The sequence below is a fragment of the Artibeus jamaicensis genome, unplaced genomic scaffold, assembly GCF_021234435.1.
Source record: "Artibeus jamaicensis isolate MK-2021 breed Jamaican fruit bat unplaced genomic scaffold, CSHL_Jam_final contig_519, whole genome shotgun sequence".
NCBI classification, from domain to species: Eukaryota; Metazoa; Chordata; class Mammalia; order Chiroptera; family Phyllostomidae; genus Artibeus; species Artibeus jamaicensis.
In genome coordinates, this window is record NW_026521871.1 from 54,799,950 (window position 1) to 54,823,133 (window position 23,184).

A 23,184-nucleotide genomic window follows, 5' to 3' on the forward strand; every position below is an offset into this window, starting at 1 on the left:
TTCCTTGAGGAAGAGGGCAACCTGAGGCTACTGGGAAGAGCAGGTTGGCCTCCCTGGGCTTCACTGCTGCTGATCCGCAGCCATGAACCTGGCCTCCCTGGGGCTGGTCTGGGTCCTGCCCATGGACACCTCCTTCCCCTTTGCCTCCCCCACCTTCTCTGCCCTGTGGAGACCTTTGTGGAGGAGGGTCTCCTGAAGGTACCTGTTTTTCTTCCTGAGGAGGCTTGGGGATACTCCAGCTACTCAGGCCCCTTTGGGACTGGTGTCCATGGACAGACAGATCTGCTGGATCGCCTACCGTGGGTGGACCCTTCCTTCCATCTTGGGTGGAGCCCTTTCCTCCATGGCTTCCCCGGTTCCTCACAGCACGGCTGACTGCTCCTCCCCCTGGGAACTTTTCTAACCGTGTGTGTGTGTGTGTGTGTGTGTGTGTATGTGTGTTCTCCTTTCTCAGTTCTCTGTTCCTGGCATCTCTCCTGTTCCCATAAATGTTGGTGCTCCCCACAAATCATCCCTGGACCAGTCCTCTTTATTTGATCTCTGTCCTGTGAACTGAACTTTTAACTCTTCCAGATAAGAGCATCTAGACTTATCTGAATCAGACCCACGCTCTGACCCAACTCCTGATGTCTCTTGGACGCCCTCCAACACTAACTCAACAAGACCAAACCCGACCTCGTGATTTTGCCATTTCCATTCCCACTCTCTACTCACCAACTGGCTGCTCCCCCTGGACCCCTCATCTCAGTCAGCCTATTCCATTCCTCCTTGGACCTCGAGCCAGAGTACCCTCCCCTGAACCTGCCCTCTCTCTCACCCCAGGCACTATCTCTTGAGCTATTGCCTTATTCTCACCAGTTCTCTACCTCCACTGCTTCCTGAGACAGAAGCTGAGCGCAGCCTTGTTTGAAAACTTTAGGTGCCCTGTTCTCCAGCCCTGGCCATGTTAGCTCAGAGCCACCCACCTTGTCCAGGTAGTTCAGGGCTCCCTAGTGTCAGGAGCTGTTCTAGGTGCTGAAATCACAGCCACCCAGACTGAGCGTGCTCTGTCCTGCCTCTGGGCCCTTGTGTCACCTCCGGGAGACAGCCCATCCAGCTATCTCCCATCTGTTAAGACCTGGCTTAGATGTCTCCTTGTCCGTGAAGCCTTCGCAGACCTGCCCTCCCCTGGGCGGCGTGGAGCACGTTGTGCGGTGGTTTGTTTGCCCATCTGTCTCCACTCCAGCCTGAAAGCTCCCACGGGACTGGATCCCTGTCTGATTCACTTTTAAAAAAATTCATTTTAATTAAATATTGAATGGGTGTTTATAAAGAATATAAGAATACTCATAAAATATGTATGAGATATAAGGGTAATAACACAGTGACCATTTATAAGGACCCACATTCCACTGTAAGAAACATAATCCATTCACACCATCAGCACCTGTCACAGGGCCTGAAACTAGTCCAGGGTCAGTAAGTGTTTGTGAATGACCGAATGCCCTGATGAATGAGTGAACCTCCAGTTCTCTCAACGAGCCTTGGTGTTGCAGGGCAAGCTCCAGGTGAAGTGGTCGTAACTAAACCATGTGTCTGCCCACTCTGCAAGCTCGCTGGACCGCTCCCCCATCGTTACGTTCACTCCGCTGTGCTGCCGAGTGCCGCGCAGTGCCAAGCCTGGTGCTGGGGCGTCTGAGTGTCGCGGTGGGGAGCAGAGTGTCAGAGACCTCTTCCTAGGGAGTGTCCATTTAAACAGCTTTTCAGAAGAAGAAAAAAGAATCCAGGGAAGCCAAACTGCAGTGCTTCCCACCCCTCAACAGCCTCCCTGTGCTCCACCAGAGAGGCAGTGTAGGACAGTGGCTAAGAACAGGGACTGGTGGCCTTGATATTGGAGTCCCAGCTCCACCGCTTATAAGTCCTAGTGGCTTTGGGAGTTACCTACCTTCTTTGAATGTCGGTTTCCTTGTCTATAAAATGAGCAAAATGGATCCTACCCCATGGGTTTGCTACTCCATAGGTTTGCTGTGAGGCTTAAAGGAGTTAATATGTGACAGGTGCTAGCGCACAGCGGGGCTCACAGTGAGGACTCAGTTGGCATTACCACCTCTGTTGTCCACAGAGATTCTGCGTGGTGGGGCTGGGGTTATGGCCAGAGGTGGGAGGGGCCTCCAGGGGCCATTTCTGCAGTTTTTCCCTCTGGGGAAGGGCCAAGTGCCAGGCCAGTCACATGCCATGTTCCCTTGGCTCTAACCACTTGGGGACCACATTGTACTGCTCTGAAGCATGATGTGCCCACACTCCATCCATCAGGAAACACATATTGTGCGTACAACATGTGCCAGGCTCTGTGCTGGGCTCCAGGACGCAGCTGTAGAGAATTCACACAGAGGCCTGCCCGCACACAGCTGGCAGTCCAATTACTGCAGGGTCACCAAGGATACGCAAAAGCAATACATGTGCTACACAATGAGTTGGAAGGTACTCAGTGCCATGAAGACAAAGAGCAGGAGGGGCGGTGGTCAGGGACAGTGTCCCTGGCAAGATGTCTCCAGGGCAAAGACTTGAGAGAGTGCAAGTGTCAGCAGATGCAAATTCCCAGAGACAGGAGTGGGCCTCCCACAGCAGCAGATGAGGCCAGAGGGAAAGGACTGCATTTCATGGGCCTCAGAGGCCATTGCACAATTTTTGGCTTTTCCTCTAGGAGGGAAAGGAAGCTGTTGGAGGGTTTAAGCAGAGGAGGGAAGTGGTTTGACTTATGTATGTAAAGGATTATTCTGGCTGCTGCATAGAGAAGACCATAGGAGGTCAAGTGGAAGCATCCAGGCTTAGGCAGAACTGAGAAAGGAGGGGACGGTGGCTTGAACCAGATGAAGCAAGGAGGCAGTGGGGGTGGCCATACTTGGAAGCCAGCGAGATGTGCTGATGATTGACTCGGGATGAGAGATGAAGGGACTCCAAGGTGAAGAGTAGGAGGAGCGCAAAGAGGGGCAGGTCAGGGCTCAGAGACGCCAGTAAGACATGTCAGTGAAGATATAGAGCTGCACTTCAGCCAGGGAGGCGCCAGGAGGAGGTCTGGCCAGAGGTGCGCACTTGGTAGCTGTCGGTGGGCAGTGGGACTTAAAGATGTGAGTCTGGGCAGGCCTCGAGACTCAGGGAGCGTGTTCATTCAGAGAAGCGAGTGTGCACAATGATGGAGTCCCTGCAATGTAGGAAGTGGGATCCCAGGTCTGGGAGATGAGGCAGGAGAAGGTGGTGTTCCGGAAGGCGTGTGGAGGCCTTATTTCAGGAAGGAGGGAGCACTCAGCAGCAGCCAGTGCCGCCGCTGCTGCTGCTCATCAGGTGAGGTGAGGCGCTGAGAGCTGGCTGTTGGGTTTGAGGGCATGGAGGCTTCTGGGGACTGGGACCCGAGTGGCTTCTGTGGAATGATGGGCAAAAGCCAAGTTGGAACAGGTTGGGAGGAAAGGAGAAGAGGAGCAGGAAGCAGTGAGTGGAGACCATTCGCAGAGTTTTGCTATAAAGTGGGACAGTAGCCGAAGGGGAATGTGGGTCAAAGCTCTTTTTTAGGATGGAGAAGCATGTCTGTATGGTAACTGAAGTAACCCAATAGAGGGGGAAATGGGTGATGAAGGACAGGGGAGAGTGCGTGAAGGTGAGAAGTGGGCCTTGGGAACAGGAGACAGGCAAAGAGTGGGCGACAGACATCCAGGAGAGGCTGTGGACATGCACGTTTCTCTTGTGCGGCTCCGCTTCCCTCTGTAAGACGGCAAGCAGCTTGTCAGTGACAGTGAAGAGAGGGAGGGGCATGTCAGAGCTTGAAGGTCAAGGAGAAGGTGTGAGGAATCATCTGGGAGGACAGGAGAGTGAAGGGACAATGGACATGTATTGTTGTCGCCAGGTGGCAGGCACAGGGGCAGTTGGGTCAGTGGACACGTCGCAGGCCTGCGTGCAGGGGGCAGCGGCCTCGAGGCACAGACTGTGGGCGCAGACAGCGTTGTTTGTTTGCTTGCTTGCAGTGCAGCTGACTTGGAAGTTAACTTGAGTTTGGATCCTTAATTGTCATATCAAACAAATGTCCCCAGAAAGACTACAGTGTGATGCCACATGAAATTAAAAAGTCACTGTGTACACACAAGTTTGCCTGTCACACATGCAACAGGCAACACAGGCACAGTAGACATGCTAAATTCCGAGCAACAACCAAGGACCTTGCACTCCTGGGAGGGGCTGCAGCCCCTTCACATGTTTTAAGGGCTCTCACGGCTTCTGACTAGCTTTCCAGAGCTGCTTTTAAATTCCAGCCCCAAATAATTTACATGAGAAATGAAACTATGAGTTTAACCAAGTATGAACATTTGTTAACGATCCCTAGAAATGAGTCCACTGACAGGCCCTGGTGCCAGGTTCTGAGTGTGGGTCTGAGACGATGCAGCCACCCCCATTCTGGTCCCCACAGCTGGTGGCAAAGATGGCCTGGAGGGGCTGGCCCCAGGCCCTGGTGACCCTAGGGAAGAAGGAAGTGCAGATCTGTGAGGCTGCGTGGGGGGCTGCATGCTGCTCTTGGCTGACCACAGAAGTGTCTGATGGACATTCGCTAGAGGTTCTTTTTTTTGGAAGAGTCTGTATTGGACCGAGGGAGTCTCCACCAGCAGGTCTCCAGAGAAGACAAAGAACTGCAGTACCTTGTGGAGGGCCTCTCTGGTGGACTTCCAGACCGCTCCCTTCCAAAATGGCCTATCCTAAGTTGTCCTGCCAGTTGGCTTCTGGATCTTTTTGGCAAGAGATGGCCTTCATGGAGGGGCAGCAACCTTAGGGCCTCCTCCTGTCAGTCAGCTGCTCCCAGGATGGGCTGCTCTGCAGGCAGCTGTGGCTGGGTCCCCACAGCAGCTCTTGGCCAGCCTGCCCTGTCTCCTGGGTGCCAGAGGCCACCCAAATGAATATAGACTGAAGCAAGTGTGGAAGTTCAGGGGAGCCATAGAAAGCATTGCCTTTGGTGTTTGGTGCTCAGCTTTTCTCAACTTGGAAAAGAAAAATGGGCAGAAATAGATTCAAGTTGGGTCCAAAGAGGAGGGAGGTAGGAGAGCTGAGTGTGGCCTGACCATCTGCTTCCGCCCCACTGCGTTCCTCAACTCTGCCGACTGGGCTGCAGCTGGGCCAGGGCAGGGCGGGGTGGGGGTCAGGCAGGTCGCATCTCTCTGCAGTGCCTCCAGAGCTGGACCCTAGAACTCCAGTCCCACCCAGCCCTGAACACGCGGGAGAGCAAAAGCACTTCACGGAGTCCATCGTGGGCTGGCTGCAGGCCTGCAGGCCGACTGCCAGGAGGAAGGCTTCTTTGTCCCTGTCGGTGATGGTGACGGCACCGGGGCTCCTCCCCCACCCATTTCCAGCTGTCCGGGGTCAGCCTCTGAAGGCAACACATTAGAGTGTACCAGACCTGCCAGGGCAGTAGTTCTGAACTTGAGCTGTATCTTGGAATCATTTGGGGAGGAAAAATTACTAACATCGCCTTTCAGCCACCACAGAACCTCTTATCATTTGTCTGTGGTTAAGTCTGAGAGAAATGTAAAAATCACTCTGGGTGGTTCTAATATACAGGTTTAGAGCTCTGGTACTCAAAGTGTAGTCTGCAGATCATAACAGAAGCATTACCTTAGAGATTCTTAAAAATGCAGACCCCAGACTTACTGAGTCAGAACCTGCACTTCATCAGGATGTCTGAGGGGCACTCATGACCCTACCCCATGGCCGTGATCCCCCAAGTGGGAAACGCTTATCAGGGCTGTGCGTGGGCACAGGTCACACGGCGGCTGTGACTGGGCTGCGGGGCAGGACAGGAGTGTGGTGGCGGGGCTTGGTAGAGACTCCTGCAGGCTGCTTCTTTAAGATGTGTCTCTAATGTAGTTATTTTCCATGTCATTTCAGCGTTTCCAGGAGACTGGACCCCAAGGAGCCCCTGGGTAGCCAGAGAGCAGCTTCCCCAACCCCGAAGCAGGCTTCTGCTACTGCTCCCGGCCATGAGAGCCCCCGGGAGGCGAGGGCACAGGGCCCCGCGGGCCAGGAGGCTGATGGCCCCCGCAGGACGCTGCAGGTAGACAGCAGGACACAGAGATCAGGGCGGTCCCCCTCTGTGTCACCGGACAGAGGCAGCACCCCCACATCACCTTACTCCGTCCCCCAGATCGCCCCCCTTCCCAGCAGCACGCTGTGCCCCATATGTAAGACCTCGGACCTCACGCCGGGCCCCAGCCAGCCAAACTTCAACACCTGCACCCAGTGTCACAGCAAGGTCTGCAACCAGTGCGGGTTCAACCCCAACCCTCACCTCACCCAGGTAACCGCCTCCGCGCCGCTCCCCTGCTTGCCTTCTCCTCTGTCACCAACTCTCTTCTCCTCTCGTTACCCTGGGCCACCAGCCTCTGTGTCTTCCTGGGGTTGTACTCTGGCTCCAGGCACGGTAGCAGAGAACAGACCTGGCCCCAGATCTCCTGAGGGGCAGTCCCAGAGCACAGGACGCTTTCTTACCTGGCCCCGGTTTGACCTGGAAGAATGGCACTGAGAGGACCAAAGACAATCTTACGGACACCTTTTTCTCATGGGTACTCATTTGAAGCAGGCCCTGGGCCAGCCTCTGTCCCCAACAGTGGGCCCTGGCAGAAGAGCCAGGTGTTAGGGGAGGCAGGAAACTGCCTTCCGAGGGGCATCTGGGAAGCTCCCCCCTGGTGTGGAGCAGGTGCCTGTCCCCAGAGGAACAACCCTGGGGTAGAGACCTAGGTTGGAGGCCAAGCACTCATGATGGGTGACAGTGTCCTATACTCACCAAGAGGCCACTTTGGGGCCATTTCCAGGAGATTGGCTTCCTTTCTGCCCCAAAAGACCCTGGGTCTATAGCCCCTCTCTGGCTCTAGTCGGAATGCTTCAGTTGCTGTGGGACCCTCGGCCAATCCCCCAGAGGCTACCTGGTGACCTGGGGGCCGGCTGCTCCAATGTACTAGTCCAGCGGGGGCAGTGCCTTTGAAATGAACGAAGTGAGCTGGGCAACCCATGGAAGTCCCTGGTTTCCCCCCAGAGCGGTGCCTGGGCAGGTTGGAGAGTGGCTGATGGCAGGCACGCCACTGGAATGATCAGCAGCAGGAGCCATTTGGGCCACAGGGATGGGGGATGAGTGAGAATAATTGTTCTCAGGTCGGGGTCTATTTGTGACATGAGGCGCTGTGGGTGTGGGACGTGTGGTTTGCGAGAGGTAAGTGCGAGATTCTGAGGAAGGAGCTGCCGGTGCGGGGAGATGACTCAGAACTTGGAGTCGTTCCTGGAGTGTGGGGGCTTCCTGAGGAGGCGTGCACACTCGTGATTATGACATCTGGGACTGGAGACGGCAGGTCCCTGCCCTGGTTGTTAGGTAAGTGTCTGCGATCTACTATGTAGAACAGTGTGTTTAAGCCAGGCAGCTCACCTGTGCCCTTCTGCCAGCAAGAAGCCAGGGCACCGGCCTCCCAGGAGCTGCGAGGCTTGGCAGGCAGGGATGAGAGGTGCCGCACTGGGCACCCCCTGTGCGCGGGCCCTGCCTCCGGGTTCCGCCTTCCTGAGAGGCCTGCCCAAACTGTCGAGTCTGAACAACTCCGGGTGCGGTGGGCAGTGATCAAGGGAGAACCCTACACGGTGCCTTCGTTTCCCGGGTGGGCATCCCAGTCCTTACCACACAGCGGGCTCCTCCCTGCTCAGCATCTCCGGTGGGAAGGGAGCCAGCCTCTGAGTGTGCCTGGGAAAACAGCAGAGTGGGAGGACCTTGGCGACACTCAGTCCATCTGCCTCTCTGCCCGGAGGAAGGCGAGCTCGGGGCCAGGAGGAAAGGGGCCCGAAACTGCCTGCAGAATTGCCCTGTTTGGAGAAGAGGCGCCTCCCGGCCTGGCCCTTCAAGCACATGCAGGGCTAGAAACATACTATGGTTCTTCCCAGGGAGGTTCTCTGGGCCACCAGCCTCCCGACGGCACCGCCAAGCTGCAGGGCACAGGGCTGTGGCCAGCAAACCTTCCCAGACTTGCTTTCCCAGAACATTAAGGCTGCTGTTTCATGGCATCCAGTTTGGGAAATGCTGGCCTAGACTCCAGGGTCTCGCCTGGTGGCTGCCCTTTTCTGCTGGGGTCTCCAAGCAGAGCCTTCTCTTCTCCATGCTTGGTGTTCCTGCCAAGGAAAAAGAACTTGGCACATTTTCCTGAGGGTCTGGAAGAGCCTAATTCTTGAGTCAGAGCAGGTGCCTTTTGTCACTTGGCTAAGAGCAGATTCACCTCCCTGGTTGTGTTCCCGTGTAAGGAGAAAACAAGTGGGCAGGTTTGCTGATAGATCCGCCCGGCTCCCACCACCTCTGGTCTGAGCACCTCTCACCTGCCTTTCTGAGGAACCCTTTCTGGGGGGGACAGGTTGTGCCTGAAACTGCTGGTGTGGCGCTGCTGCGCCCCAGCGGGGGTGGGGGTGGCCGCCTGGGTCCTGCGTCTGGCCTCGAAGGGCATGGCGTCTCTTCTGCACGTACGTCAGCAGGACGCATTGCTTTTCAGCTTCCCCCGGCAGAGGGGGGGATATGGCAGTCCTGGAGAGGGACGAGGGCCACACCGGTGCCATGGAGGGAGCCGTTGCCTCTCTGAGACTGCCAGTGAAACTGCTCTTGGGCCTTTGGAAACACAGCCATGGAAAAGGGGCCTTTCTTTGTGTGTGCCGCAGGCAGAGTCACAGGCTGGTTTGCAGCTCCTGCTGCAGCCCTGATTAAGAGAGCAATAGAGCTGTTGTGTTGAGAGTCTCTATGAGGACAAATGAGCAGAAAGGAGGGGAAGGCTGCCACCACTGCTCCAATGGTCACCAGAACTCAAGGAGCTCAGAGCACCTCTGCTCATTGTGGAGGAGGTTGAGTCCTGGGACGTCTTGGCTTCTTCTGCGTCATTTTGGAGCAACAGAGCTTGGGGACCCAGAACCAGAGGCCAGCTCTTCTGTTTTCCCACAGGGGCTCCTAGCCCTGTTTTCCCATCCACAGTCCATTTTTGCACAAAACAAGCAGGGCTATCTGGTCCCTCTTTGTAGAAGAGACCATTTCTTCCTGTGTGAAACTGTGGCAAAGGACTGCTGGTTTCCTTGCATGGTCCGAACATTTCCCACCACCTGCAAGAGACCATCCCTGAGAGGCTGCATGGACTCGGAGGCCAAGGTGTTGGCATGTAAACATGTTCAGTGCCCTTTGATGGGGGCAGAGGGTAGGGTGGCAAAGCTGGGGGTGAGAGTGATGCCGGCCGGAGAATGTGGGCAGTGGCCTGTGGCAGGCATAGCCCGTTGCTGCCAGCCCTCCTGGGAGCCTCCCTGGACTGGACTCCTCCAGATGTGAGCCTGCCCATCTCTTCCCACTGCCCCTGCTCTGGTCAGGATCACTTAAAGCTCCTCTAAGAAAACTATGGAAGGATGATCTAGGCCTTTGCTTGTCTGTTCCAAGGTCTAGACTTTGCTGAGACTAGGCCAAGGGTCTTTAATCCGTTGTGCTCCTCCACCCCTCCCCCATTGACAAGCCTTGGGCTTGGGCAATTATCCAGGGTGGGCGGTGTGGAGAAGGGAGGGAGAGGATGCGATGGCCACAGTCTCTTCCTCTACTGCCTGCATCCCACTCCTTTCCGGAGGGCTGGGCACCAGACGGTGGCCGGGGGCGGTGCTGTGATTGTGCGCAGATCCCTCGCCGCAGCCACCTTTCCTCTGCTCCCTCATGGCCACGCTGCCACCTGGGCCCCGTGAGGAATGAGGAGCAGATGTTAGAAGGACATGGATCGGCAGTGGGCTGAGGAGAGGCAAAGGTGTCCTCTTCTTTCCTGAGCCCAGGAGGAGGTGACATCTGTGAAGGTGCCCAGCCTTCCCTCCTCCACCTCCAAACAAATAGAAGTGGGTGTCCAGGTGGCAGGCCCTTCGGGAGCCCTTTCTCCCACCATCAGTCTGGTTCTGGGGCAGTTTGCCTTGCAGTACTCACTTCGGCCCCAACAGTCTCCAAGTCAGCAGGGCAACGCCCCCAAGCTTCTGCCAGGCCTGCTGCCGGCCCACGGTCCCAGGAGACAGGACCCTTGCCCTCCTCACACGGACCACTTCAGGGTGGAGGTCAGAGCCACGGGGGGCACAGGGGAGAGGTGGCTGTGTGGGAGTGACAGTGGGCTCACAGCTGGGGCCATGAGGCTTGGAACGATAGATAACTTTTAGCTGTGGAAGGAGGCTCTAAAGTTATCCAAGAGTGAATGTAAAATTAATTCAGAGCAGGAAATATGAAATTTCATTCCTAAAACTCCTGCTTTTATATGTGCAGGCCAATGAAACAGAATGAAAAGAGAATGGAGTAAAATGATAGCAAAAAGGAGAAATAGATGAAGTGGGACCAGGGAGAAGGGACGAGGGGAGAGGCAGAAGAGGGAAGTGACAGAAAAGCAGAGGCAAGAAGAGACAGAGGAGGAAAGCTCGGTGACCTAGCCAGTGGCTGGCTAGGTCACCTGTTAGTTCTGCTGTTCCTGCTCTCCATCTGGCTCAACCTTTGGCTCGGGCAAGCCTGCTTATATCCCCTCACTCCAGGCGTGGCCCTCAGCCCTCTTTCTCACCTTCCCCCTCTCCATAGATGTTGTTTGAGTCCTCATCATAAGCCAGGAAGTGCCCTTGACTCTGGAGAATCAGGTAGAGCGGAACCAGACTTGTTGCTCAGGCCCTGGAGCCTGCAGGCCAGTGGGACCAGCAGCCCTTCCACCAATAACCACGCAAGCAAACACATAGTCACTCCCAGGGGCCAGGGCTGAGCAGAACCGGGAGGAAGGCCGGGCAGGGGAGGTGGGTGCTTGGTGTCTTGCTGCGACAAGACCCCTGGGGGCTTCTACGAGAAGGGGAAATCAGGGTGCAGGATGCTTGACTGAAGCTGGACTGGAGACAGGTGAAGGCAGGGGAGGCCTGAGGGGATGTGCATGGTCCATGGGAGGGCTGAGGAGCAAGCCAGGCCCAGGCGGCTGGGATGCCCAGCCAGGACCAGAGGGTGTGCAGCTCCTGCCCTTTCTAGGTGTGATTTCAAGGGTTTTGGAAGGTGGCAGTGGGGGGGGGGGTCAGAGGGACATTGAAAAGCACCTCTTTGGAAATAGACAGTGGTGATGGCTGTACAACAACCAACATTATGAATGTACCTAATGCCACTGAATTGGACACTTGAAGATGGTGAACATGGAAAGTTTTTCATTATGTTTCTCTCTCTGTAGATAGCTAGATGGATGGATAGAGAACATACTATAAACACAGATATATAGAGCTACATGAAGCAACACCGCAGCCTCGCCCCTCTGGCTGCCTGGTGGAGAAGAGCCCACGAGGACAGGGCTGGGTTCTGGGTATAGGCTGGGTTGGGGTGGTGGCAGAGTCACAGCCGGTCCCCAGTGCATTTTGGAGGCTAAACAGACAGGTTTGGGGAATGTACTGGACACAGGGCAGGGGATGGAGATGGGGAATTTTTCTGTTTGAGTCATGTCAAGTCAGAGGTGCCTGTGATGGCCAAGTGCAGTCCAGCAGGCTGACAAACTCCAGCCCTGGCAGGTGGCAGTCAGGTTGGGCTGCAGACCCTGGGGAGTCACAAGCATATGCTGACATCAGTATACTTCTCACTAAACTCTTCAGCAGCAGGCCTGTCATTAACTAGAGATTGGTATTTGTTTAAAGGGCTTTTTTTTTAAAGGTAAACTTTACATGAAATGAAATGCACGAAGCTTCAGTGCAGCATTCAGTGAGTTTTGACGGAAGGTTGCACCTGAGCCGTCCAAACCCCTCGATGGAGACAGACAACATCCCCACTGCCAAAGACAGTCCCTTCGGGCCCATCCCTGTCCTGCCCTGCCCTCCCGCCAGACCCGGCTGCTGCTCTGCCTGTCACCCACCAGGGATGAGTTCCGCCTGTGCCACAACTTCATGGAAACGAGTCCTACAGTGTTCTCTTCTGTGATGGCTTCCGTCACTCCGCAGTGTGGGGCGAAGGCTGTCCATGTGGACAGGAGAGGGTTTCTGAAACGTAGGAGACAGTGGCCCTGCCTGAATTCTGAGAGGAAAGGGGTGGCTGCCTGGGGATGCGGGACTCGGGGTGTGACTAAAGGAGTGGGGCCCCTGAAGAGGCAGGTCTAGGTCCTGAGTGTGGAGGAGGCATCCTACTGTGTGGCTCCTCTTGAAGGCATTGGAAGCAGGACCATCACTTAAGCCAGCAATCAGGGAGGGGGGGCAGGAGAAACTGAAGCGGCCATTGTGGAGAGAAGCTCCCTGGAGAGATGGGTGAGGCCACCAGGTGGCTGCGGGAACCCAGGGGAGGTTGGACAGAAGTTAATTCCCAGTGGAGCCCAAGTGCCTGCTGCCCATCCCACTGTCTGCCTGCAAGCCTATAGAAAAGGGAAGCGGCTGGGTCCAGTTCTGAAGCAGACACGGGCTAAGAGAGTGCACACGCGTAGCAGTGGCTGGCACGGCAGACCGGATTTGCTGGTCAGGAAGAGAGGTGAAGGCAGAGGGCCCTGGCTGAACAGAAAGCAGGGGCTCAGCAGGTGAGGTCTCTATGAGGCCCCAGGGCTGCCACACTTGGGAGGTGGTGCTCGGAAGAGACCTAGATGGCTGGAGAAGGACGGGGAAGAGCGATTTTGGAGGACTCACAGTTGGGGGTGATGGCAAGCTTGTGGATGAGACTGAGGAATGGAGGTGTCAGGCGGGCAGCCAGGGATTATGGGGAGAGGAGAATGGGGAAGCCAAGGGCTGGGCCTCAAGGGCCCCGGGGATTCTAAAGAGCAGCTGAGGCATTGCCACACTCTGAAGTCCAGGGAGGGGGGCTTCTGAAGGGGCGTGTGTGGGACGGGTGTGGGGAGTGGGCTTGGTCCCAGGCAGGAGGATTTATGGGGCACAGTGTATGGGACAGTGGGGAGGGCTGCTAGGGCAGGGATGGGGGATATCAGGAGGAGGGGCCAGTGTGCCTGCAGACTAGCAGCAGGGCAGATTCTCCCCCCTCGTGCAGCTCCACTCCCCAGATCCCAGTCTCAGATGCTGGGCAGGTTTCCAGGGCCTCTCCTAGGGTCTTGACCTGATGAGACCAGTACAGGCCTTCACTGTGGGCCAGGCCTAGCTGACCCAGCCCTGGGTCAGTGTGCCGTGCACTAGAGGGCGCTGTGGTGCCTGTCCCTTAGCCTGAGGCCAGCCAGCTGACAGGTGAAGCAGATTGTTGGCAGACTTGGAGAAGCTGGACTCCGGGTGGGGCCTGACTTCTCTTCTCCAGCTCACCCTTGTCCAGGGGCCTCAGTGGGATAAGTACCTCTCGTCCCAGCTAGTGACTCACAGCCCAGAAGAGCATGCAGTCACGCTGGCTGGCGGGGGCCCCCCCAGGAACCTCTGGATTTGGCACCAGCAGGGAGGGCTCATTTATAAGCTGTTTCTGTGATGTTTCCACTTGTACCAAAATGGAAACAAGCATGGATGCGGCATCGGGCACGACGTCAGCGCAGAGTGGTCTGACACACCGAGTGCCTGCCGTCCTGGGGAGGGCTGGGCCTCAGCGGGAGCACCGCTCCCTGCAGGAAGGCAGGCTCGGTGACGTCGGCAGCCTCTGCCTTGGAGAGGGGCGGAGAGCCTCACGGGCCAGAAAGAGAGCCTGCCGCTGCTGGGGGCCCCCAGAGCTTCCCGGCAGCCATGGAGGTGGCAGTGAGATAGGCCCCGCCCCATGTAGAAGCAGGTACCCTGGGCAGTATCCTTTGGGGCCAGGAGTGACAAAGCAAAGTGTGATCCCACCCTCTGAGGTTAAAACACAGGGTGACAAGCTTCTGTGTCACCAGTATCCCTGTGGGGAAGATGTTGAAGCCCCTCCTAAAAACTCACCCCCATTCTCCTTCCTGCCCCAGAGCCTGGTGGAGGGAGCAGCGGGGCGTGGCCACTGCAGACAGATCACGGCTGTCTGCTCATTCACCGTGTGATTCCCTGGCCTCGGTGGGCAGTGCTACCCTAGCTGCCCTTCTGCATGTTGAACAGTCCAAGTGAGGGAGCAGCTGAGAGGGGCTCTTCCTGGGGAGAACGTCCCTTCAGAGCCACAACCCACAGGGCTCTGCCTTTCCGAATACTCAGCAGGCTCCTGGCAGGTGGGCAGTAGCTCCCTATGGGAAGCCACGTTCCTGCAGCTTCTGCTTCCCCCACCCCAAACCACCGCTTGGCCTGCACACTACCCGGAGCCTTCCCATCCCTGCTGCTGCCCAGGGCCCTATTGGGCTGAGGCCCATGGGTGTCCATGGAGGCCCCCACCTGCCCTCCAAGATGGCATCCTTGCTGGCAAGAAGGGTCCACATGACAAGGTCACCCTGGCTCTGCCTCTGGCTCTTAGGACAGGAGATCTGTGGGTGGTGGCCTGCCCGCCTCCTGGCCGTGTGCCAGGTCAGGTTTGTGGATAGCAGGAGCTACAGGAGGGTTCTTGTCACACCTGAAGGAGGCTATTCCCTCTCCATCTTGTGGGCAGCAGCTTGGGGGACGCCAAGGAGCCACGAGCACTGCGTGCAATTGAGGGAGACTCACTGCCACTGGTCCCAGGGCTGAGGGTCTGCCACAGGCCTGGCCTCAGTGGGCAGGTGGGCTGGAGGTGTGCGGCCATCTCTCTCCCTGCCCAGTGGGCAGCCTCCATCCCCCTGGCACAGGGGTGGGGGCTTCTGAGAATGGAGGAAGAGAATGAGGAGGAGCCCCTCCAGCAAGTTCCTGGCGATCTGTGAGGAGGCAGAGAGGGAAGTCTTGCTGGGTTTGGGGAGCTCCCCTAGCCAGTATCCTCCATGGGATGCCTTGCGTGTTGGGTCTGTCTGCCGGAGCCTGGACCTGGGAGGGGCCAGGAGAGGGTGCGGTCTGGGCTCCTCGCTGTCTGGAAGAGGCGGGATGGAAATAGCTGCACCCATCTGGGTGGTGAGTCACTGAGGGGCATTTCGTCCTTTTCTTGGAGAGGTTCTATTTTAGGTGAGATGCCTGTTGACAGCCTGCTTGGCGGGGGCTGGTGGAGGAAGGTCCTGGCGGAGAGTGCAGGCGTGCTAGCACGAGCCCCCGCCCACTTGTTTAGCCCTGTCCGGAACCCAAGGGAGGGTCCCTCCAGATCCCGCTTCCTGGGGAGTCCCACCACACTCATGGGCTTTGGGTGTGGGCTGGCACCCACCCCAGGAACTGAGTTTGTGGCTGCCACCTGAACCAGAGCCTGGGTCTCCCCTCAGGAGGGTAACCACCTTCCAGGGAACCTCTGAGGGTGAGCAGACACAGCTTATCCTTGGGAGCTCTCTGTTTGATGGGAACAAGCCTCCCCCGACCCCGCCAAGAATGACATTTCTAAGGGGTCTTCAGATTGAGTCCCGAGGACACAAATTGTTTCCTCTGTCCAAATGTAGACAAAACTTCCTTGGGTCTTAAACACTCTTGGGTGAGTTAACAGTTCCTGGGGTGGGTGGCATAGCCCACTCCCAGCTAGTGCTTCGGCCTCACTGTTCTTCGGTTTCCAGAGCTGGGCTCGGTCTTTGATGGCCCGGCCAGAGTTCTGCAGGGGCAACTTCTAGACTCCTGACCTGACCTGGTGAGTTTGTGTGGCCCTTGGAAGAGGCACCAGGCTCCAGACCCCAGCACACAAGCCGGGCAGGGCTGTGGGGCTGTCTCCCTGGCAGCACCACTTGCCAGCTGGGTGACCACAGGAGCATGTCACCAAACCCCATCAGACCTTAGTTTTCTCTGCTGCGAAGACAAAATGAGAGGATGCCTGTGAACACACCCTGTGTGGTGCTGGGTACAAGTGGATGCTCAACCAAGTGCGGTTTCTCCCCCTCTTTGGGTGCCTCTCCTCGTCTGCTAGGCAGGCAGCTGAGGCCAGGCTCCCCTGCTGGCAACTCAACCACAGCGCAGCAGTCACACAGCCTTGTGGCCTCAAGAGGGCAGGGCTGGAGGCATCCCTGAGGGTGGGTGGAGGGGACTCTGTGCCCCAGGGGTCAGACTGGACTGTTCCTCCGTGACTGAGCTGCCATGGTGCTTTGCAAGCCTCTGGCTGCAATGATAGATAGGAGCAACCTTGGCCTTCAGCCTTGGTGCTGATGGAGGGGTGGGGGGAGCCTCCTTACCAAGGCACCGACTCTCCAGCCTCCTGGCTGAAGCCTGGTGGGAGCTGTGCCCCCATTAACAGGTCACCAGGATGAATCCCAGAGCAAGCTAGCCTGGAGTGAGCCCTGGTCTGTGCCACGCCCTGTGCACAGGGCTGGGGGCATCTCCATGGGGCATGGGGAGGCAGAAAACACCAAGGAAACACACCAGTCGGCTACTTCGGGAAAGAATGAGTCCTGTGAAGAAAATAAACTGGGTGGTTAGCTACAGACCACCCCGGTGGTATTTAGATTGTGTGGCCAGGGGAGGGCTCTGATAGGGACGTGACCCTCAACCCGACACCTATGCAAGTGGCTGCCCCTGGGGGCAGAGGAGACAGTGAGTGCAAAGGCCCGTGCAGGAGCTGGCCCAGAGCACTGTTCGGCAGGACAGGGGCCCAGCTTTTCGGGGTGAAACAGCTCAGGCGAGATGGCAGGAGAGAAGGCCAGACAAAAGGGCAGGCCAGGCAGGTTGGGGCCTCGTGGGCCATGGTAGAGAATCCCCACAGGAAGCGAGACAGGAAGCCACAAGGGGGTTTTGAGCCTGTAAGTATATGCTCTGGCTTATGTGTGGATTTTTTGGAGGAAAGAAACATATTATTGGTTCATGTAACTGGAAGTCCAAGTGTAGACTTAAAGCATAGCTGCATCCGGAGAAGTAAATGAAGTGGTCAGCTCCGCCCCTTTCCCTTCGTCTCGGCCCTGCTTCTGCCTGTGGCCTGTATCTCGGTGTCTCCCAGCATGCTGGGAGAGGAGGCCGCCGACTGGCCAGGGCAGTGTCCCTCTGGCTAGTGATCAGGAAGGAACAGGGGCTCTCGCTGCTGCTGCTGCTGCTGCTGCTGCTGCTCTTCGCGTATGAGCAGGGCTGGGCTCTGCCCCACTGCCCACCAGGCCACATGCCCGCTCTGCACCACCAGCCCAACCACCTATTGGCCCACTTGAGTCTCGCGCCCACTTTGCCGAGGGAGGGGTTGGTGATGGGGTGAAACTGCATGTCTGTTGCATGAATAGCAACACATGTCTTGTTAGTTCTGGAGGCATAAATTTCCCCATTTTCTTCAAAAATTTGTCCTCCGTAGGGAACAAAAAAGGCTTATTTCTTTCTGCTTCCATTGTATTACATTGTATTCCTTTGCTCTCAGGATTTTGTGTGTCTCTTGTCTCCTCAGCTAGACTCTGCTCCTCCAGCACAGGAACCCTCTTTTCTTTTATTCCCTGTGCCCCGCTCTTGCACCCTCTTCACAAGCTTGTTTTTCCTGCCAGTTCTCCCTGAATACCTATCCCACCAGGCACTGCCAGGGCTCGCCTTCCCTCCTCACTTGTCTCTGGCTGCTGTGTGGTGATGGCCTGAGGGGGTAGTGGGGGGAAGCTGAGTGACCAGTTGGAGGCTATGGGGTCGCTGGGCCAGGAAGACAGTGGCATGGGTGGGTGAGGCGGGATTTGGGCTGGGACAATGTCCACGGAGCTGAGATACAGCCGGTGGGTGGTTGGGAGGACTCCGGAGTGGGAGGGTGTGGCCAGCAGTGGGCTGGTGGCTGTGGGGAGGGAGGGCGAGGGTATGGCTGCCCCTGCTCTGCCTCACAAGCCTGGAGGCTCCTAGCTGGCACGGCCATGCCATCGGCCCTCTCAGTCAGGCCCCAGCAACCCAGAAGCACCTGAGCGGGCTGGTGCTCCTGCCTGTGCTGGGAGCTGACCCTGGCTGCGCTGTGGGTGCCGCCAGTCCTGCTGACCCTGCTGCTTCCTCCCCAGGTGCAGGAGTGGCTCTGTCTGAACTGCCAGATGCAGAGGGCTCTGGGGATGGACATGACCACTGCGCCTCGCTCCAAGAGCCAGCAGCAGCTGCACTCCCCAGTCCTGTCTCCTGCCCACTCCCCAGCCAAACAGCCCCTGGGGAAGCCGGAGCAAGAGAGATCACGGGGCCCAGGGGGACCACAGCCTGGCCCCCGCCAGACTGAGACAGCCAGGGCCACCTCAGTGCCGGGGCTCGCCCCAGCACCTGCCCCTCCAGAGGTGGGGAGGGTGTCTCCTCAGCCCCCTCACCCCGTCAAGCCTTCCACAGCTGAGCCCAGGCCACCTGCAGGAGAGACCCTGGCCAAAAGTGCCACCACAGTGCCCGCTGGGCCTGGTGCTGCTGAGCAGACTCAGGAGGGCCTCACTGGGAAGCTCTTCGGCCTCGGGGCATCACTGCTGACCCAGGCAAGTACCCTCATGTCTGTGCAGCCTGAGGCCGACCCCCAGGGCCAGCCCAGCCCCAGCAAGGGGACGCCGAAGATCGTCTTCAGTGATGCCAGCAAGGAGGCTGGCCCAAGACCTGGGCCTGGGCCCACACCTGGAGCCAAAACTGAACCTGCAGCCAGAACAGGCCCTGCACCAGGGCCTGGAGCCCTGGCGAGGACTGGGGGAGTGACCAGTTCAAAGCACGGCAAAGCAGAGCACCAGGCAGTGTCCAAGGCTGCTGCCAAGCCAAAGACCATGCCCAAGGAAAAGGCCACCTGCCCACTGTGCCAAGCCGAGCTCAACATGGGCAGCAAGGGCCCAGCCAACTATAACACCTGCACCACCTGCAAGCTCCAGGTGTGCAACCTATGTGGCTTCAACCCGACACCCCACCTGGTAGAGGTAAGAGAACTGGGGTCATGGGGGGCACAGGGAGAATGGGAGCCAGAGAGAGCTGCAGAGAGCCGGGTCTGCAGCCGCCTCAGGGCTGCCCCCACATAACTACCGCTGCAGGGTTTTTTCCATGCCGTGCCCTGGCCTGAGCTTCCCCTCAGAGAACTGACTGGCACAGTGGATGGGCTAATGGTGCCCACTGCCTCGGACTGGCTGACCATTGCCCTGAGGCTGGTCCCAGAGGCAGCTGGGCTCAGGGGCCCTGACCTGGCCTCCCCGTTCCCAGCTGTTCTGGGTACAGCCCTGATGGAAGGTGCCAACCTCCTCTGCTCAGGTAGGAAGACCCTGAGGCCCCACCTGCCTTCAGTCTGTGACCCTCACTGGAGGTTGAGGACTGTGCCCTGTGTCCAGGGGAAGGCAGAAGGTTTTCTCACGGTGGGGCAGGCTATGTCCCACTTCCCGGGCTCTAGCCCAGCCAGGAAGTATCCATGCCCCACCCCTTTGTGGGGGCACTGGTGTTGGGGTGCCGATGTTAGCTGGTCAAAGCCACAGCTTTTGGGTTTGTGCTTTCCCCTGGGTGGGCCTGGCTCCCCTGGGGACTGCTTATGGAGATGCTCTTCTTGCCTGCAGGGAAGTTGGAGGGAGTGTTGGGTTGGGGTCTGTCTCTCTGCAGCCCCTGCTCTGGGGAAGGAGGCCGGGCACTGTGCAGAGCCGGGTGGAAGCAGGTAGGAGGCCCAGTGTTGTCTCAAAGCTGGGAGGCCTTTATGGACCAGCCCTGGCCCTGGGGCCTGCTTCTGACCCTCCCCTTCTCCATTCTACCCTGCTCAGGACCACCAAGGGAGCCTTTCCTTGGTTGCCTTGGACATAGCTGGCTGTGTCCCCTTCTGTGGCCTGCCTTGGGGTCTGTGATTGGCTCATCTTGACAAATGGACATGTCCCCTGCTGTCATGTCAGGCAGGAGATGGCCAAGCCAAAGCCCCTGCTCCTGCACACCATCAACCAGCTGAGCCCTTGGGGCTCTGCGCAGAGCCTTACATGGCTGGTGGCAGGCAGGGAGTGAGAAGTGCAGACCACTGCTGGCCGAGGATGGACAGGGGAGGAGGGCGTGGTGTTGCCACGGTCTGTGTGGCACCCGTTTTGCCTTGGGCAAGGCCTCCGTGGGAGCTGCCTGATGTGATAAGGCCACTGTACATTCCAACATGCAAGGAGGGACAGCCCTTAGCAAGACAAACAGCAGCCTTGTGAGATGCTCATGTGACCTTCTAGTTCCCACACTGCCACTTCCCAAGCCCGAGGTCCAGCAGCTAGCTCGCTGGAGGACAGCTGGCCTGGCTGGCCTGGGTGGGGAGGGGGCACTGAGGCATCACTACAGGGCTGGGGACCTTCAGCAGAGGGACTGCTAGGCCCTGGCTCACTGCCAGTTGGGTGGGGTGCCCCAACACTGAGGGACTGTGAACCCCCTTGGACTGCTGAGCGGGCACAGCCTAGAGGACCCTTATTCCCGAGAGCCCCCCTGGAGTTTCCTCATTAAGCAGGATGTGCACAGAGTGGAGGGAAAGCTGTCTCGGTTCTGAGCACAGACGTTCCCGACAGCTCCTCTCAGCTGCCCCTGGGCCAGGCCCGGGGCAGTGCTGATGCAGCCCAGACCGGAGTGACGTGCTGCTGTGGGTGAGCGTCACGTGCTGGCTGTGGGTGAGCGTCTGGGTTCTGACCTAAATCTCTCAGGAGCTGCGTGGTTTTTGCCTTCCCGGACCCCAGGGCATCTGCTTCTCCATGGCCAGCATGGCCCCTGGCCCACCCCCTCCGAGTCCTGTTCCACTGCTGTTTCCTTGGCCAGCACCACTCTTGCCTCCACAGGGTCCGACGGGCTCTGTGGGCCTGACAGCAGAGTGGCTCAGCGTCCCGGTCCCAGCCCCTCCTCACCCTGTGCCCTCTGTGTCCCTGTCTTCTGCTCACAAAGACAGCAGAGGTGGCCCACCTTCTCCTTCGTTCTCCACATGACTCTGCCTGTCACTACTGCTTTCCCGGAGGACCTTCGGTGGTTCCAGGGGAAGGTGTGGACGGGCAGCCAGGATGCCTGCTCCCAGGGTTCCAACTCGGGAACTGGAAACTGTCAACATTCACCACCCAAGCCGGCAGCCTCCTGTCCCTCACCAGTGTCCACCTCACAGACTGAGCCCTGCTGGCTCTATCACCCACTGCCACTGGATCCTGGCCTGTCCTCTCTATCCTCATAGCCACAGCCCTCGTCCAAGCCCTTGCCCTCCTTTACCAGACACTGACCAAACCCTCCTCCCGGCTCTGCCTGCCTGAGTCTTGTAAGGGGACTGGTGGGGAGGGGCTGGTGTTTGGTGTGTCCCCTACCCCTCCCACCACAGTTGTTGCTTTGCTCTGCCGAAGCCCTGATCAGACCTTGGGCTGTCTTTGGTCTCATCTTCTCGAATGGCCACTTGGCATTTGGAGCCAGTTGGTGCTCCCTTTGACCTACTTGGTGTGTTGGTGTGTTCTTGGTTGGAGGCTCCTGATTTCTCAGCAGGTGCCCCGGATGCTTGCTGCCTTGGAAGTGAGGTGGCAGGGCATGCAGGTCCTTCTCCAGGTCCAAGGCTGAGGTCTGCCTTGGCTCTCTCCCCTGACCCTCACCCGTGCTTGACCAAGTCCAGCCCGCCAGGCCTGGGACGACAGCTGCCTGTGCACAGTGTGTGGGAGGGGCGGGCCAAGGGACCCCGCCACCTGCTCCCCTCAGGCCTCGCAGGTCTGCTGTGGCCCCGGCTACAGCTGTCTGGGCTGCCAGCCTGGGAATTTCCAACATCTCTGAGCTTCAAAATCTTTTACCTTTTCTCCAGACAAAAGGCCAGAGCTCACAGTGGAAGAGGCAGGAAGGCTCAGTCCCTTTTCCCATTGCAGTTTCCTCTCGGGGAAAAAAAATGCTATTTAGTGAGTCATTTCATAATTAAGAGTTGTTCGTTCCAAATTTTTTTACCTATCTATCTTTTTGAAGGATAATAGCACCCTCTGGCTTAATTTTTAATTGGCTTTCAGTTCAAAACAGAGTTAGTAAAGAAATTAGTGGGGTTGGAATGGTTACAGTTACACTGCCTGTTTCTTATATTATTATAATTGCCAAAATACCAGCTGTGCTCCTGAGAAGCTTGGCCTCCCTGGGCAAGAGGCCTGGCCCCTGTGGTTCGTGGGGCTGGCTGGGCTTATCTGGGACAGGGACTGCGGCAGGGGCATCAGGAGAGAGGCCAGCAGCTGCCTCTGCCCCACACCTGCCTTAGGCTGCCTCTGGGGGGTGACTGCAGGGAGCTCGGTGTCCTCTGTGTGGAATGGACAATAGTGCTCCGGTGTCTTCGAGAACTGGATGAGCTGCCATCTCTCTGACACTTGTGCAAGGTGCAGCACCGGTCGGCCCTGGAGCCCAGAGACTGGGACCAGTGTGCTCTGCGCAGGAAAGGGCCCTGCCAGTCCCCGCTGTCTGGGTGTGAGCTCACCCTGTGGCCAGTGAGGGACGCCCCACAGGGGATGAAACACTGGGCCCTGGAGCATGACCCACCCCCAAGGCACCTGCGGGGGGTGTCGGGGCTGTCTGGGGACAGGGAGAGGCCACAGGGTCACGGAGTCAGGAGGGAACTGCAGCACTGTGGCCGTGCCTGTGGGCCCTTGCCCTCTGTACATCCTTTTCTCTCTTTTTGAGAAGCTTTATTTTCCATCAACCTTATTTCCACTCTGTTAAGGGTCGGTGGAAGAAGAGCTTAAGAGCGCTCAGTGGTGGTCCCTCCCCATTCCATGGCCTGCGTGGTGGGGGCTGCAGACCAGACGTCAGACCGCTGAAGGGGCCTGAGGGCACCAGTCTGCAACCTCAGGCTGAGCCACGGTGAAATGCCTCCTTGCTCACAGCTGCTCCAGCAGCTACCTGCTCTTGCTTCTCAGTCTCTTCGGGGTCTCTGCAGAGGTAGAGATCAGGCGGGACCTCCCGTGGGTGTTCGCGGGAGATGGTGCCGCACGTGTGCACAACTCCTGGGCCAGCACCCACATCAGACCTACTGAGCGAGCCCCCCTGGCTGTTGCAAGGGATGGCAACGTCCACGTGGTGCAGAGGAGAGTCTGTGACGCAGGCCAATGGCTAACACAGAACGCCTCAGGAGAGGCCTGTGGTCAGCCCTGGGCTTGGCAACCTCGGGGTGTCATGGGGCTCCCGGAAGGCTGCCTGGACCTGGTTAGCAAAGGTGCCAGAGGAGTGAAGCGGCCCACAGTAGGAGCGGCTCCAGAGGCAGCAGCGCCCTCGGGCACAGCTCGAGGGCCAGTGTCCCCAGACAATGTGACACTGACAGCGCCGGGGTTCTCCGCGGCCACAGTGGTGCGAGCTGCCCGCAGGAGCTCCTCCCGGGCTCCCTTCAGATTTCCTTTTGCAAATGTCCTGTTCCCCATGGAAGTCCAGGTTGGTGCCTCCTAATGG

The 23,184-nt window shown here is 57.9% G+C and overlaps 1 protein-coding gene across 2 annotated transcripts in view; it reads left to right on the top strand.

The window, feature by feature from the left end:
* Window positions 1–5,908: 5,908 nt before the first annotated feature.
* The window catches only part of BSN (bassoon presynaptic cytomatrix protein), a 40,104-nt gene continuing 22,828 nt past the window's right edge, over window positions 5,909–23,184 (top strand). The window contains exons 1-3 of one of the 2 annotated variants that reach the window (XM_053669387.1): window positions 5,921–6,067; window positions 6,158–6,310; window positions 17,868–18,737. In XM_053669387.1, coding sequence (XP_053525362.1) covers window positions 17,898–18,737 — 840 coding nt within the window. In that variant the 5' untranslated portion in view covers window positions 5,921–6,067; window positions 6,158–6,310; window positions 17,868–17,897. Of the gene's footprint in view, window positions 6,311–17,867; window positions 18,738–23,184 lie in introns of both variants that reach the window. The other variant, XM_053669386.1, reaches the window with a different exon arrangement.